We start from the raw sequence: 15,845 nt of genomic DNA on the forward strand, positions 1-15,845 counted from the left end.
AGAAAGAAAGATGATAAAAAAGAAAGAATGATGATAACTTGATAAGTGATGTACTTAATTGCAGCAAAGCAATACTAGAAGCATAGATGCCAATTCCATCTTAACAAAAGGTATGTTTCTCAAAACATACAAAGTACTTCATCTTATCAGTTTTTCTACATTAAACGAAAAAATAGAGCTACGAGTAATAATTAAAATTAAGGCTTATAGCTCGATATGTCACGGGGCATTCAGCCCCCCCTAAGATATACGAGTAGTACAAAGTACTTCCTCATTTGCGTATATGTTAAATTGATCATTAGAAGAAGTGTTTTAGGCCAAAATAAAACTTAAATTAAATTAGTACTGGTATATATGTTTAGGAACAGAGAGAGTATAACTATTAACAAAAACTATTAACAAAAACTGAAACGATGCATGTAACGATTGATTCCAAACCGGAGTTGTTTTCCTCCCGCTAGACATAGCTAAGCTCAAAGCTTCCTCGAAGCTCACATTGACCTAAAATCTCTACAATCACAATCATCGTGAATCTAGCTCAATTATCAGCTCACAAATGCTCATGTCCCCAATCCAGGCGATTATTGTTTTTACGTTCAAAACTCACATGCTCAATTATTGATACTACGTTATACATATTTCGTGCATACTACAAATCCATTTTGCCGTCAATTATTTCCTTAATTCACTCAAAAACAAAAGCCCTGAAGTTTTCTTTTGTTTTCAATCAAATTCAGGATAAAAATAAAAAGAGTTCCAAAAACAACCAAATTGTCTCTCACCTCTTTCAGTTTGTTGTTTTCCAGTTTTTTTACAAAGAATTTACATTTGCCTACATAAAAACAACCTGCACTTTTTTTGTACTAACTGAGCTTCTACTCAAAGTTTTTCATACATGTCAGTATCAATACATTAGCTTCCACTTCAATTATCACATGTCATCCAATAATTGGAACACTTTATATCAGATAAATTTATCTCTAAGACACAAGAATATAATCTGAAATTTTACTCAAAAAAAGTGAATTAATTAATTAAAAAAAGTGGATTGCTTCAAGCATGAGGATCGAGAAAAATTAATCTATACAATCATCAAAAGTATTTACAAGAGTAATAAGAAAGCCAAGGTCAGTTGACAGACAGACAGTAGGAAATTAAGGACTCAAGTTTAGGAATCTGGGATTATAAGGGCAGTTTGGTACTCACCAGAAAGACAATAATCAATAATTTTTTTTGAACGTAAGCTGTTATGAAGAAGGGAAAACTTTGTTACATGCTCCTTTGTTTGCTCGTATGTATCGCATTTGTACTGTATAATGCTGCAGATCCCCCATTCCCCCAGACACATGGTCCTCTAAGACAATTCTTCCACAATTAGAAGTAGCTTAATGTTGAAGCTGAAATTAGGCCGACATAGAGCCTCTTTCCATGGAAGCTTCACGTTCCAATCGACGCCTTTCTCTCTGCAATCAATCCAAAATCAACAACCAAAGTACAAGGAAAAGACAAGTTGATACCATGTTCAATGTTAAGCAATACTCCGTATATTCAAGGTTAATAATAATTTAAATCGAATTTTTTGGTGACCCTAGAAAAGGCATAAATGATCAATTCTACAGTCCTCAAACTTACAGGCACATCTAAAATGGTCTATAAAAATGCTAGTGCAAAATCTATTACATTGCAAGGAGCACCAGCTTTTTTGCTCAAGTGAGGAACTTGTCTTGCTATGGTGAAAATTGTTTGCAAAAATGGAAAGCACCAAAGCAATAACCTAGTCCTGAACTTGATACTCAACACTAAATTACAGCAACTTGTCTAAAACAGATTCTCTAGTCATTCTCAAAACTTCAATTACAGAGCCATTCTGTTATTATGGGTGCCAAAAATACACAAAACACAGCAAGAGCAAAAGAGTTTACTCCCCTCTTCGCCACTGAACAACGGGCAATTTATTTTAGAAAGGAATTATCACCCTGGAACCCATGAAAGACAACTCATCACTAACTTATGCAGCGATTGAGTCAGATCCTACCTTTATTTGGTTTACAAAGAAAATAAGAGATATTCAACATCAACAATTCAGCAATGACATTATAGTAATGCCTATAAAGATAATTCTTCACTAGATTGTGAGTTGTTGAACGTACATAGTGATGCAATTTAGATTCAAGGTCTAAGAGATGGACTAGATCTGCATCAACTGTACACAAAGAAAGCTAAAGAATGAAATATTTTGAATGGACAAGGAGATGGATTTACCTTAAAAAAATGCTTAAAATAAGATCAATTCTCCCACACACAAAGCACAACAGAATCCAAGTTTACAGGAATTAAAGCCAAGTAAAACTTTTTAAATGGCTGAAAGTCATGATTCTCATAAACCAAAGTTAGTCTAAATTTGAACTCAAAAAGAGAATTGTAGAGACTAAATTGAACTGACAAAAGGAATTAATCCAAAATCATATGCTCAAAACAAACACCAATTATACATTGCATAGGCCTTAATAGTTAATATATAAAGGGCTAAACTTAGAATAGTCCAAACTAATTAGAAAACGAAAAAGTAAAAACTAAATTATTTTTAATCATTATTGTCTAAAAATTACATGCCTAGATAATGTAAAAATCCTAGAAAGTAACCAGACATTTCATCTTAGATAAAATTTATCTTTAGAAAACTTCTTGAATTATACACAACTTTGATAGGGTACACTATGCATGTCAAATCCTCAAAAGGAGGCTAGAACTTAAGGAAGTTAGGCAGAGTTGTGTCTCCATGAGTGCTAGCAGCCTACTCAAACTTGCTGCAGTGAACTATAGGATTTTGAGAAGGATAATCAATAAAATAACTCCTTACTCACAGACCAGGTCATTGCATATACATCTGAAACTGCAGATGTATTCCAAAAGCTAATTCGCGTTTTATGTTCCCATATGGACATATCATGAAACCTTACCCCTGCAACTGTTGTAGGCTCTCAGGACTCAGGAGTTTTAGGGTGTCCCAGTAGGTGCTGACATATTGGGTTGAAAGTCAGGAAAAGCGTTATTGCATGCTAGCTAGTATGCATCACATGTTTGATCTTGCATTCTATAGCTGTAACTTTGTTTCAAACACAAGCAGCCCATGCCTTTGATTCATATGAGACATATCCTATGCTTTAAGGCCATATATATGATGCACCATTCCCTTTGTTATGCAGTTCACTTTCTAAGTTGTTCAAAATTTGGCATTACCTCCTTAAACCAAACTATCCATCTCAAACCAATGATGTGAATATATGAAACTCAATATATCACCCGAAGTTAGAATATGAGAGTAAAGACTAAAGTGAGGCTAGATATGTTACAGGCTAATTATCATGTTATTTTTATGTGCAGGTTCAAGACACACACAGGTAGAGAGCGTTGATTTCTATAAGTTTCCATTGAGGTAAGTCATGATGATCTCCCCCCACACACCTTACATTTCACAAGTCCTTTAGACCCCCCTTTTTAGGTTCTCTTATTTCCCAATATTGCTGTTCATTATTAATGTCTTGCATCACATTACCTGTCACTCTAAGAATTTAGGGGATTTAATATCCCTACACAAAGAGAGAAGCTTTATAAGGATTACTATAACAATAGAGGAATTGATGAAGATAAATAGGAAAACTTTTGCATGCTGCAATTGCACAAGTAATTTAAAAAGCTCAAGGCACACTAAGGTAATCAGGGGCCTGAAGCCTAGGTGTGCAATGCACGAGTGAGGCACATTTCTGATTTCCCAATATTAAAGATGATCAGTGTAAAAAATTTTTGCAGCGGAGATAAGAGCAGCCAGTTTACTTCATCAAAAGTGCCTTGTCCAATGTCCAGGCCTAGATAAACAATAGGGCCTATGTTACTCGGACTCTTTCATTTACCTCACGTGTCCGTGTCGACACGACTCGTGTCTAATTGGACACCGACACCGACACTTGGACACTTCATTTTTAACTAAAAACACAATTTTTTCAAGAAAATGGGCGAGTCCGATACTTGGACACCCGTGTCTAATTGGACACTTCATCCGAGTCCAGGTAACATAGACTAGGGCAGCAACGCCTAGTAGACAAGGTGGCCTCAAGCACACTTTTAAAAACACTATTTTGCACCAAGCTTACCATGCGAGTTTGATATAAAAAGTAAAAAAAATATAAAAAGAAACCAACTTTACGAAGGAGCTTGTCTTCCTTTAAGTGCCCAAAATATCCTGATACTCAACACTTCACTTGAAGTTTTAGACTACCATAGTTTCTCTAAATTGCATTGATTTATTTCTGACCAGCAGCCCAAAAGCAAAGAAATGACAAAGGAAGAACGAAAGGCAAAGGTGATAAGATCATGAGATTTTCTTTCTAATTTCACCAAGATGATACTTCAACTCTACTTCCTACTCTCTTTGCACAGCGTTTGGTGAGTAAGAATGGGAAATGTATTGGAAATTGCAGGTTGAGATTTGATAAAGATATTAACAATGCCTTACTTGATATGTTGACAGGAATATGTTTGGTCCCTAGAGAGGTTTATTTTGAAATCACGTTTTTTCCCATTGGATTGAAAGAAATATACAATAGTTATTTCTTGATTTCTTCCAAGGTCTAGAAAACTTAAAGAAAGGCCTAGAAAGCATTAAAGGAAAACACAAGGCAAGGAAGAAAAGGCCAGATATGTACATAGAGCCACCATTACAATAACAAAAAGGTGTTTCATAAACAAAGTTTCCTATAAGAATAGAGCAATCAACAATATGATAAAAAAGAAGAAATTTACACATGCTATTGTGAGTTCTGCAAATATGAGTCCATTAAAATAAACTAATAAAGCAGTTAATAGGTTTGTTATACGAAGTAAAAAGTTTCACATGCTGCACTTATATCAACAAAAGAGGTAAAGACAGCTTATGGTGCAAAATCATACCCTTCTTTCCCAATAAGGATGAAAGCACACATAATCATAGACAGGTGAGATTGATGACACCAAAACCACATTCAGGCCAGTAAACAAAAGAAGAGCTGCCATAGGCCGTGCTCTATGAGGCATTGGTCAAGATTAAGCTTTTGTGCTGCAAGAATAGATATAATTACCATCAGGAGTTTATAAATGAAAGATGTAACAATTGCTAATAATGAAATGGCAGCGGAAACCCAAAGCACTTGAGAAAAAAATATATACCATAAATTTTAAAAAAATATACAAGTGTTGTGCCACTGTGGTAAGTTACTAAGTTATATTACTACAGCCCAAAGAGTGTTACAGTCTACAAAAAAGTGAAAAAATTAGGCAAACAAAGCCTCGGGATCATATAAAGATAAGTTATAAGTTACATGCACCTTTAAACCTAGAAGGATTCGAACGAATTTGAAATACTCGGCACTAATAGTGTAATGAATAGAAAATCCAGAGCTATGACAGACAATGAAATCTAGAACTAGAACATAATAAAAAATTTGGTATCATAATTGACAAGAAATCCCAATTCTGTATATTTTAAAATTAGTTTCATTGATGATGAATCACATAAATATTGTTCTACTTAGTTTGTTATGTCAACCAAAGAAATGCACAAAACAAATCCAGAAGACTAGAAATATCCTATGTCCAAGCAAAGTAACCAAACATCCACAAAAACGACCACATTCCTTCCAGGTAGGATAAACAAAATGACTTAATGCATTATCACTCTGATAATAACATAAAACGGCATGTTACTAACAATATGTTGCCAGGGTGAGATAGACAGTTAAGGCATTGGTAAAATTACCAGGACGGTTTTAGGGTTAAAGAAAGTTAAAGCAGCATACACTATGAGCGTTTTTGTTATAGGGTTTTTTAGAGTTGAAATGGAATCAATTAGTCGCTTTGCATCACCTATTGTTTGGCATGGGAGGTGGAACAAAAAACTCAATTTCTTAATAGTAACCATTACCACCCATATATCACCCTTCCCAAGTCCCAACCCTATGGTAACATAATCGTTATTCTCAATCCCCAACAAGGTACAAGGTAATCCTTTCCTTACTAGAACCAAACCACTAATAATGGTATCGAACTAACCTTTAAGTTTTAACATTACCCTTACTCTTTCTCATTTGCTCCCATTCCATTTCCTTTCTTAAATTCATACCCACATGCACTCAATCATTCTATTTGTAAGTATATACTTCGTATGTAATAAAATTGGCAGCGATCGAGATGTTCTGCATTTGCCTTTGGTTTCTTGCACTAAGGTTCATCATTCAATAATTCGCATTTGAATTCGACATTGTTAAATACTCTCCAGAGCACATAACTCCAAACTCACGGAGAAAAGGTTCAATTACATAGTTCCGTCCTAACATTAAAGGGTTAAAAACTAAACAGTGCAATACATTAGCAACCAAATTTGGCTCAATTATCAAATTAGGCTTGAAAAATCACAAAAGGTTCTTCTTGCTTAAGAATATCAATGTAAACGTAAATTACACATAGAAAAATTCGAGCAATAAATAAGTTCATAAATTCAGTAACTATAATCAATAGTTCAAAGAAGAACCCTAAATTGAATACATCGATAGTGAGAAACTAAACCCTAGATTATGAAACTGATATTCAGTGATTGAAAAGATGAAACAAAATGTTACCTCAGAAGCTGCTTCAATGGAGGAGAGAGAAAGCTCAGAAGCTGCTTTAATGGAGAATGGAGAGTACGCTTCAATGGAGGAGAGAGAAAGTGGAGCAGAGTAAAATTGGAAAGCTCCGTTGAGAAAAGAAGAAATTATGCGGGAGAAATATCAATGACACGTGTCAGATTGAAAGAACATCAATCTTCACACTCCGTGCGTTCTAAATTAGTTATTTTGGTCGTCTTAGGTCTCGTTCTTTTTGACTGAAATTTATTGAATTGAACTGAACTAAAATTACAATTCCGCAACTTACTGGTATGTTCGAGTCAAGACAGCAGAAGCTCCTGGTTTAGAAGTGGTATTTTTATCACACTAGATAGATATCATATTCATGGAATACGAATGGCTTTCAAGATGCCTTGGTGGTGAAATGGTAGACACACTCAAAATCTCGTGCTAAAGAGCGTGGAGGTTCAAGTCCTCTTCAAGGCATAATATTGAGAATGCTCATTGAATGAGCAATTCCAAGATCTCGGATCGAATCAATATTGATATACCCGAGATCTTGGAATTGGAATAAGTTAGACAGCGGATCAAGTAAGCAAAGCAACGCTAATTAAAAACACATTACTTCAGGGTACACTTGCCGCGATAGCTGCATTTGGTAAAGATGGCAAGAGTATAACATTGAATGCACAAGACGTGCTCGAGTCATATGAGCGTCATGATTTTTCATCCTATGGCAGCCAAGAGCCAACACTCCATACGCATTGAAGTTATTATGAAAATTGAATCTACATAGCATCACTGAGATAAAAATGAATGATATATCGATATAAACACAATAACACTGTTCAGATAGCTGCTTAGAACAAGTAGTAACCATAACACCAAGAAGACTTGCCATTTTTTTTATTGAAGAAGTTAAATTCTTACACAAGGAAAAAAAATGACATCCTAAATACTAGTAATACTAAGCGAAATTCTACACTGTAATGTGGTTACTAACAATGTGTCACGGTCCGGGAGTTTGGGCCCCGAAACGTGCGGCGCGCTCTAGCCTCTTGGCGGCAAGAACGGTAGCCTTGAGCGGAAGAAGGGCTTGTGAGCACAAAGCAACACAAGCGGCAATAGAATCTCAGGAGCACTCGCGTCTATCTGGGCGACGGAGTGCTGGTGGTCGGGGCTTGTGACGGCCGATACTTCAAAGCGGGCACAAGCGGATCCAAACCACGAGTCCTTAGCGCATCAAGTTGGGTTGGAGGGGAGCTAATATGCAAGTAAGACACAATATCTATAAAGGTCTAACAACAAACAAGCATAAAAGCAAGGCAACACTTGGTAGAAGGCTTTAAGATTTCATTAATCATTCGCCCTCTAAAGAGCTTAATGTAGTACATGCATAGATTCCCTAGTGAACACTGAACTGACAGTAACACAATAATGGGACATATGGCCTAGAAAACATAAACTAAACTCTAAGAAAGCATCTAAAGGGAACCAAATACATCAAAAGGAGTTGGATTCTAACACAATGGCACCACTGTCTATATACTACAAAAGAAACTTCTCTAAATACTATAACATCAACCTAACAATACCCTTAAATTACATCAACCGGAACAACAGTAATCATACAAAGAACAGAAAGAAAACATGAAAAGGTGTCTTCATTGTCAGGGGCCAGGATCAAACTACGCCGCTGCCTTTAAAACTGCCAAGGGGGTCAAGGTAAGTCAAAAGACCCAATTACTTCAATTGATACGATACATAAAGCTGCTTAATCACGCGGTCTAGCAAGCCACAACGAACTGAGCGCCCTAAGCCTTGAGAAATAGTCATGTATAGATAGAAGGGCACGTGCAGATTGTCGAGTAGTTAATATGTGGTGCATCTGCTGCAGTGTTTGTTGACGGAGATTATCAGCCTGCATGAAGCATCATTGCAATGAACAGATCAAGACATTATGAGACAATAATTGAGACAGATCAGCAAGTGTTATATACTCTGAAGAAGTGTCGTGAACTCGTGATACGAAAAAACAAAAAATTACAAACCGCAGCTACACCAGCAAGTGAGAAACCCAGAATTGAAATGTAAATTTAGCTAGCTCTTCATTCAGCCCAAAATATCTTAAGCTTCAAACAATAGGACATGACATTGAATTTGAGCACTTAAAATTAGATGAAAACAGTGGAAACTCCAATCCATGAGTTCACCCCCCAAAAATCACACAAAAAAATAATCTCGTGTTTCCAAAACAACCAATATAGTATGATTATTTAATCCCCTCAAAGATCTTTTCCATTATAAAACTTTCCTCAATAACTCCTATATAGGACCAAACTTCCTGTAGTTACAAATTATATCTGTCTAAAACCATGATACCGTCAATTCTCTAGCTAACAAACTGCAAGCAGAAAAATGCTATGATATATCCCAAAGTTTCAGAAAACTGTGAATTAACCTCCCACATACATTAGCTAAGAAACATCTCAAACAGATTTGTTAAGAAAATACCTGTCGCAGGAATCCTTCAAGAGTTCCTAATTTCCCCATGGCCATGGCCATCTGACCCATATAGTTTGCCACATTGCCAGATGAACCAGAAGATCCTGGTGTACCATTGGCTAATGTCTCAGATAGAGACTGTTGAAGCGCCTCCATTCCTTGCGACAAGGCTTCTTCGGCTTGTTGAGATGACTGCTGCAAGTTATAGATGCCTACTAGCTGCTGCTCTGTCAAGGGCTCCAATTGATTCACCAGAAGCTGCATTTAAAAGCTAATAAAGTTGAATATGCAGCAGGTACAACAACAAACCAACAATCATATACTGAAGCAAAAAATACAATAGGAAACACCAGTTATTTACTTATTTGGACTGTTAATTTGACTGCCAATGGTTTCTTGCATAACCAGAAAATTTTATATGGCCCGAAAATATTAACAAAACAAATCCAAAAAAGCAGGGCATCAGGCCTGAAGGATGCCAACTAGGTTTTCAGATTTCCATCACAGCTTTACGGTGACCCAAAACAAGAAATCTCAATTTGAAAAATACTTGTGTTTTCAAGTTTCCAGGTCCACACCACAGCAATTTCTAGATAAAAGCACGGGACAATGCTGTAAGCTGTAAATAATGATTAGTGCTGTAACTTGCTCCACATAAATAACTTTGCCATTGCCATCATGAAGAGTCCTCAGAAGGTCACCAGAGGCCAGCTAGAGTCTTCGTAGGTAAATAAAAGCTCACAAATAGCCAAAGGTGGGCTTTGATTTGGTCAATGCTTTAAGGCTCAATGTAGAGTTTGAGTACGTTTTCATGTTTCTGCTCAAATTTAAAAATGCAACAAATACAACAGGAAAGGATGGGCCTCACCTTCAAGAGTTCTGATGGACGAAAGCCACCAATCCACATAAAGCAACGCTCTGCAGGAGTTTTCCACATTCCAGACAAGATGTGAAAGACATCAGCCTTTGCAGCAACACCTTTAAGCCTGAAAATATCATTGAAGTGTGTAGCTACATTGTCAACAACTGTATGCAGTTCAGTATCACTAGCATGTGAATTGACTGCAGTCCTCAGTTCATTTATCATTTTGTTTTGGTCTTCCAGCCACCGAGAGTACTCCGCATCAAAAGCCAAGGCACCTGCAGGGTCACCAAACAAGAAATTATAACCAGTGACTATTGAAAAATCAACGTTTACTTGACGAGTAATATTAATCTTGGTAACAGTAAACAGCAATGAGTAAATAATATGCACCACAAAGAAAAATACCATTTCCACCTATTGTATGTGATTGATCACTAGCACTTGAGATGAAAATTCCCTACAATGCAAACGGTGAAGACCAGAAAGGGTAAATTTCTTCATTTGTAATAGCAGCTAACGAATAGATCATAATAACAGAAGCAGCAGGAAGAACACCTGCTGACGGGCTCGTTGAAGCTCTTGCTCAAGCTGGGTCAACTTCAGTCGGCTATTTTCCAGCTGCTGTACGTACGCCTGAAAAAAAATTGGAAGACCATTATCACCGCAAGACACACTTCTGGATCATGCATATATATGTACCACAAATAAAGTATAGCAAGAGAAGTCATCTGTTAATCAAACACAAATTCTAGCATTTTTATACAGTATGTAATCAAAATGAAAAAAATTGCACTGCCCAAAGGATCCCCATAAGATACATTGCATAATAAATGACGATGACTTACTTTTTTCCGCAAGCGGCTTTTTCTAGCTGCTTCACGATTTTGAGCTAGCCGTCGCAGTGACTGAAAAATTACAGAGAGTAGTGTTTAACTTGACTAGCAGGTTGTAGAATATGCCAAGCCACACAGCAGGAGTGCAAATAGAACTAAGTAATGCTGAATTACCTTTTGATCAAGAGCTTTTTCTTTGGATCTCTCACTGGAGTCAGAAGCAGTCTTGTTTGTTTGACCTGCTTCAAACTGCACACATGTTCAGGATATCAATTTATTGAAAGCATCAAAGAAACAGTACAGTCCAAGAAAGAGAGAAAGAGGGGGGACGAAGAGACTATTAAGGAGAGACCAAAATTACACATTCTGCACCCTTCCTAAAAGAAGTGCACACATTAGTTGATCACAAAAAATGATTCTTTGAAAAAACTACCTGTAGATTCTTGTCCTCAGTATCGTCTGATGAAGAATCAGATCTAGGACTAGCATCAGCCATATTGGACTCTGCCCAATTTTCACGATGACCCCCGCTCACAGAAGCCAAGTTAGGTTGTGATTCTCTTTCCAATGACAATAGCTGAGACATATTTTTTAAGCACAAGTCAGACTTTATAATGGGCAGGAAATATTCAGAAGCTTAACATTCATAGTCAATGATGCAGAATTACCTTATTGAAAGATCCAAATGGTGGATCAGGGCCTACAGCCAGACTAGAAGGCTTCAACGAACTGAATAGAGGATCTAAAACACAAGATCAATAATAAGTTAAGCTAAACTTTCTCCAACATGTTCAAGTGAACTGCAGAAAATTACAAGACCAAGCCTGAACCCACTAGGTAAGAATAGGAATTTGCTACTAGACACAAAAGATAAAAAGAAAGGACACAGAGAGCAGAACAATACACTCATTTGAGTTTATATTCTAAGAAAATTCTCGTCAACATCCTGTTTTTTTAGTGAGTTAAACACCATAGTCTCATACACAAGATCTGAATAAGCTCTAAAAGATGACTCTCCAATACAGGCATGAAAACCAAACTTTTCAACCTTTTAAGATTGTGCTTCTCTATGCATTCAGTATATCTAATTGGAAACAGTAGGTCTGCTATTTCTTTAACGGATTAAAGCTTATTCTAAGTTCCTAAATATATCTTGAAAACTCTTAGTATGCTACTAAAAAGTGCGGCTTCATAATACAAGAATTAAGAATTAGTTTGTGAGCAATCAGGCTTTTCCAAATATGATTGTACGCCTCAAGAATTATTATGATTCCCAAACAGCCAGTCTTTTTTGCTACAAAAGAACCTAGGAAATCAGCAACATATGATGACGATGTAATTATTAATGATCTCAGTCCTCTCGAGAAATACTTGGGACAAAGCTCCTCAACAATACTTTAAAGATGGCCCCAAACCTTCAAAACTTTATGTCTCACATTTTGTAGAGTTTATAGTTCTCATTGGCATCCCATAAAGCTTACTACAGTCAAAGACCTACGAAACAATGAACAATTCTTAAAGTAGAAGGATTATAACACGTTAATAACAGTTACAATCTAGCAAGACTCACTCCTGAGATCGACAGCATCTTCTATACGAAAATCAAGTGATTGCTCAAAAGCACCAAGTTCAGAAATCCGAGATGAACTTGTGTTGTTATCCTCTGTTACACTGAGAAAATCAAAGATCAGCATTAGAAGACCTCATACAAAGGTATGAAAAAATTCAGGAAGAACAAAAATAATGAATTTTGGCATCAACCACAAAATTCACCAATTATTGAAAACACAAGAATATGACTTCTTGCATGTATCAAACAATATCTATTATGATTTATAAGGAAGTTTGATGTCCTCAAAGCAGGGAGGAGCATGGACAAGTGGCCCAAATGAGCTTTTCGGAGGAGAGGGGTTCTGAAGATGAAGTTTATGTGGATAGGACATTTGCCTCTAACCTATAAATAGGATGTATTGATAGTGCAACTTCAGAAAAATATCGGGATATAAAGATTCTGGTCATAAAGCAAATTTGCTATTATTCGCTTGCAAGTGACCTAATCCAAACTGGGATTCATCGATCCACATTGTGGATCATCACTTATACAAATTGGTATTAGGAGAACTTTAGACAATTTAAGCCTGCGGACCATGTTCACAATGTCATATAAAGTGATATTGGGATAACATTTCCATATATGATCATCATACATGCAAGTCAAACAAAATAATATATCAGCAATCCAAAGAATTCAATAGTACATATATTTTATTAGTATTAAGAGTCTAATAAACGCACATTTGAAGCTTATTGTAAACTCAGATTTGAAGCTTTTTGTAAACTCACATTTGAAGATTAATGTACCTATAGCAAAATAACTTACATATCTGCTCTTCCAAAAGGCAATCGCCTAATTCTACCAAACACTTAACAAGGAATCAGCTAGTCAAGCAAGCCAACCAGATGTTCAAGTCAGCTCTCATATTCAGCTCCATCTAGCAGCTAACAACTCTTTTCCAAACCAGGCTTATAATTAGAGTCTCACTTTATTTAGGAGTTAAGATAAGCTATATTTTCTGTCGTACGCTTGTATAGTTTCCAAGTACCAGAAACTTCCACATTCTGAGCAATAATATTGATATGTTGTCTATTGTCTACAGAACAGTATCTGACAATGTATAATATGCCCCCAACTCTCATAAAACTGAGCTTATCTATAAAAAGTTGAATCAGGGAATGCCTCTGATGTTTCTTAAAAGTGTCAAGGGTTCATACTCATGTCGGAGTGTCATCTATCTTACATGGGTACTCATTGTAAACTAGAGACTTGAGTATCCCCCCCCCCCCCCAATCCATGTAACTCCGAAAAAACATAGCATAAAATTTCAGAAACTTACTAAGTTGTAATCATAAGTTGTAATCATGTTAAGAGACGTAAACAAAATGTGTGCTGCCCTTAACAAAGAAATACTAGAACAGCATCTTCACTACTCATTATGCTTAGGAAGGAAGTCAGAGGAAAATCTAGGATGCATACCCAGCTATGGTCCCGAAAATGTGGATATTCTCAAAAAATTTGAGCCATGTTTATTCATAGGTCTTGTACATGGCTGGAAGTGAACCCTTTTTACTTGTGGCCAATATGGCTGTAAAAGGAATTTAGGCTCATGATTCCACCATCCCTAGGAAAATATTCACTTCCATATTGCACAACATCCACTCATAAATCACAATAACATGATACTTCAGATAGTGATAGGCCAAGCTATTTCCCCCAAGAACTGTTAGCCGTGTTCTTGTATTTGAGAGCTCAGTGAAACAGAAACTTAAGTAGTGGCAGAGAATGCTTCTCAGCTCTTACTCATATAAAGTTCCCAAGGCTACGAGGTACAGCAAAATCTGGATTGATAAGAATCTCTACTCAAGAAACAGCCACATATTTCTTAATCAGTACTCAGCTATCTTCAGATTTTTTGCAAAAAAACACTCAGCTGAGCATCCAGTCATTACAATCATGCTTAATCCAAACCCATATAGTACCACCATCCTCAAAAGCAGCAGATTCCCTACCCACCACCCTCTATGATAATTGCTAAGAATATTCTTCAACGAACTTTCCTCCTTAAAACATATAACTCAAGACTATACTGAGATTAATTGTTTCTATGGGAACCAACACAAACTCAACACACAAAATTATAATCTAAATCATGTTACTCCAACTCTATCTTTTACTTAAGCAACCATGCGACTATCCAACATGCGTATGGACACTTCAACACTTTAATAGCCGAGTTGGAGACTTGAACACATACCCTGTCTAACACGAGTTCTCGACTTTGAGTAACCTAAGAGTCTAACATGTTGAATACATTACAATAGTACACAAATATAACTTTTCAACAACAAACAGAACAATTTACATAGGTCTGCTACATACTACAAGTATTGCTGTAGAGAATTAAGAAAAGCTGGAAAAGTGACAAAATTGATAAAGGAAAAAAGAGAAAGCTTACATGGAATTAGAGATAGGGATGGTAGGAATAAAGCTAGGCATCCCTGATGTTAAGCTTGCACCATTTTTTGCTCCAGATTTCACTTTTCTGCTACCCATATAACTCTCATAATCACCTCAACTTCTCCCAACCAAAAGTTGGAAAATTATAAATCCTTGAAAATCCCAACTCAATTTTAATTCACTCTAAATCAAAAGAAACACCCTTTTTGATTCCGAAAACCAAAAAAAAACTAATAATTTTTAAATTCTTTCAATAACCAAATATTGACAACAACTAAAAACCTTCAATAACCCAGATAGAAAGCCCAAATATATTACAACAAACTAAAAGCTTCAGAAAACAAAATATTCCAGAAAACCCAGAAAAATTGTAGAAGATGAAATTTTTTAATGATACAACAAAAGAAGAAATTAAATTAATCTTACAATTTTACAAATTATAACAAACTGGGTATGTATCTAAGACCCTATAAAACCCTGATTATACAACAAGCAACCTTTATGCAAAAATTGATATCCTAGAACCCATCAAAATTGACAAAAAAAAGTCAACAGCAGTTATATTTGAGACCTCAAAAAAGAATATGGAGATTACCCAGAAGCAAACTTTGACAGAAAATTATACAAAAAGGACCCTGAATTAATAATTATACAAAGTTTTTTTCAAAAGATCCAAAATTTTGATCACTTTGACTTGGTGGGTATCTTTTTATTGTTGTTGTTGTATTTGTTTTTTTTTTTTTTTATTTTCGGGGTGGGAGTTTAGACTTCGTGTGAAATTCAACAAGACCCACCTCGAATTTTGGACCTTCTTAAAGAATTGAAGAGAAAATAAATGAATAATGATGAGAGAGAAAGAGAGAGATCATTCTCCTAAAAAACGTCCTTTTCTTTCTGATTAATTTTTCCCATTTTTCAAAGTCGCCAATTTTTTAATTCCTTGATTGTACTACTAGTAGCATAACTAGAATTCAATTTAGGATTTAAAA

The 15,845-nt window shown here is 35.9% G+C and overlaps 1 protein-coding gene and 1 long non-coding RNA gene across 2 annotated transcripts; both read right to left on the reverse strand.

Annotated features, from left to right (window-relative positions):
• Positions 1-1,066: 1,066 nt before the first annotated feature.
• Positions 1,067-6,806, reverse strand: LOC145609118 (uncharacterized). The gene is made up of 3 exons (XR_014105981.1): positions 6,651-6,806; positions 4,948-5,092; positions 1,067-1,463 (listed from the first exon to the last, which is right to left on the reverse strand). It is a non-coding gene; the product is annotated as an uncharacterized LOC145609118 (long non-coding RNA).
• A 1,164-nt stretch (positions 6,807-7,970) lies between these two features.
• Positions 7,971-15,635, reverse strand: LOC145609647 (transcription factor TGA2.3-like). The gene is made up of 11 exons (XM_081665099.1): positions 14,855-15,635; positions 12,412-12,512; positions 11,510-11,583; positions 11,275-11,418; positions 11,016-11,090; positions 10,854-10,913; positions 10,564-10,641; positions 10,414-10,465; positions 10,012-10,283; positions 9,153-9,401; positions 7,971-8,559 (listed from the first exon to the last, which is right to left on the reverse strand). Exons 1-11 carry the CDS (start codon positions 14,950-14,952, stop codon positions 8,413-8,415), a joined length of 1,350 nt encoding a protein of 449 aa, XP_081521225.1. The 5' UTR covers positions 14,953-15,635; the 3' UTR covers positions 7,971-8,412.
• Between the last annotated feature and the right edge of the window lie 210 nt (positions 15,636-15,845).

This window comes from Chenopodium album, chromosome 23, assembly GCF_948465745.1.
Source record: "Chenopodium album chromosome 23, dcCheAlbu1.1, whole genome shotgun sequence".
In the NCBI taxonomy this organism is placed as follows: Eukaryota; Viridiplantae; Streptophyta; class Magnoliopsida; order Caryophyllales; family Amaranthaceae; genus Chenopodium; species Chenopodium album.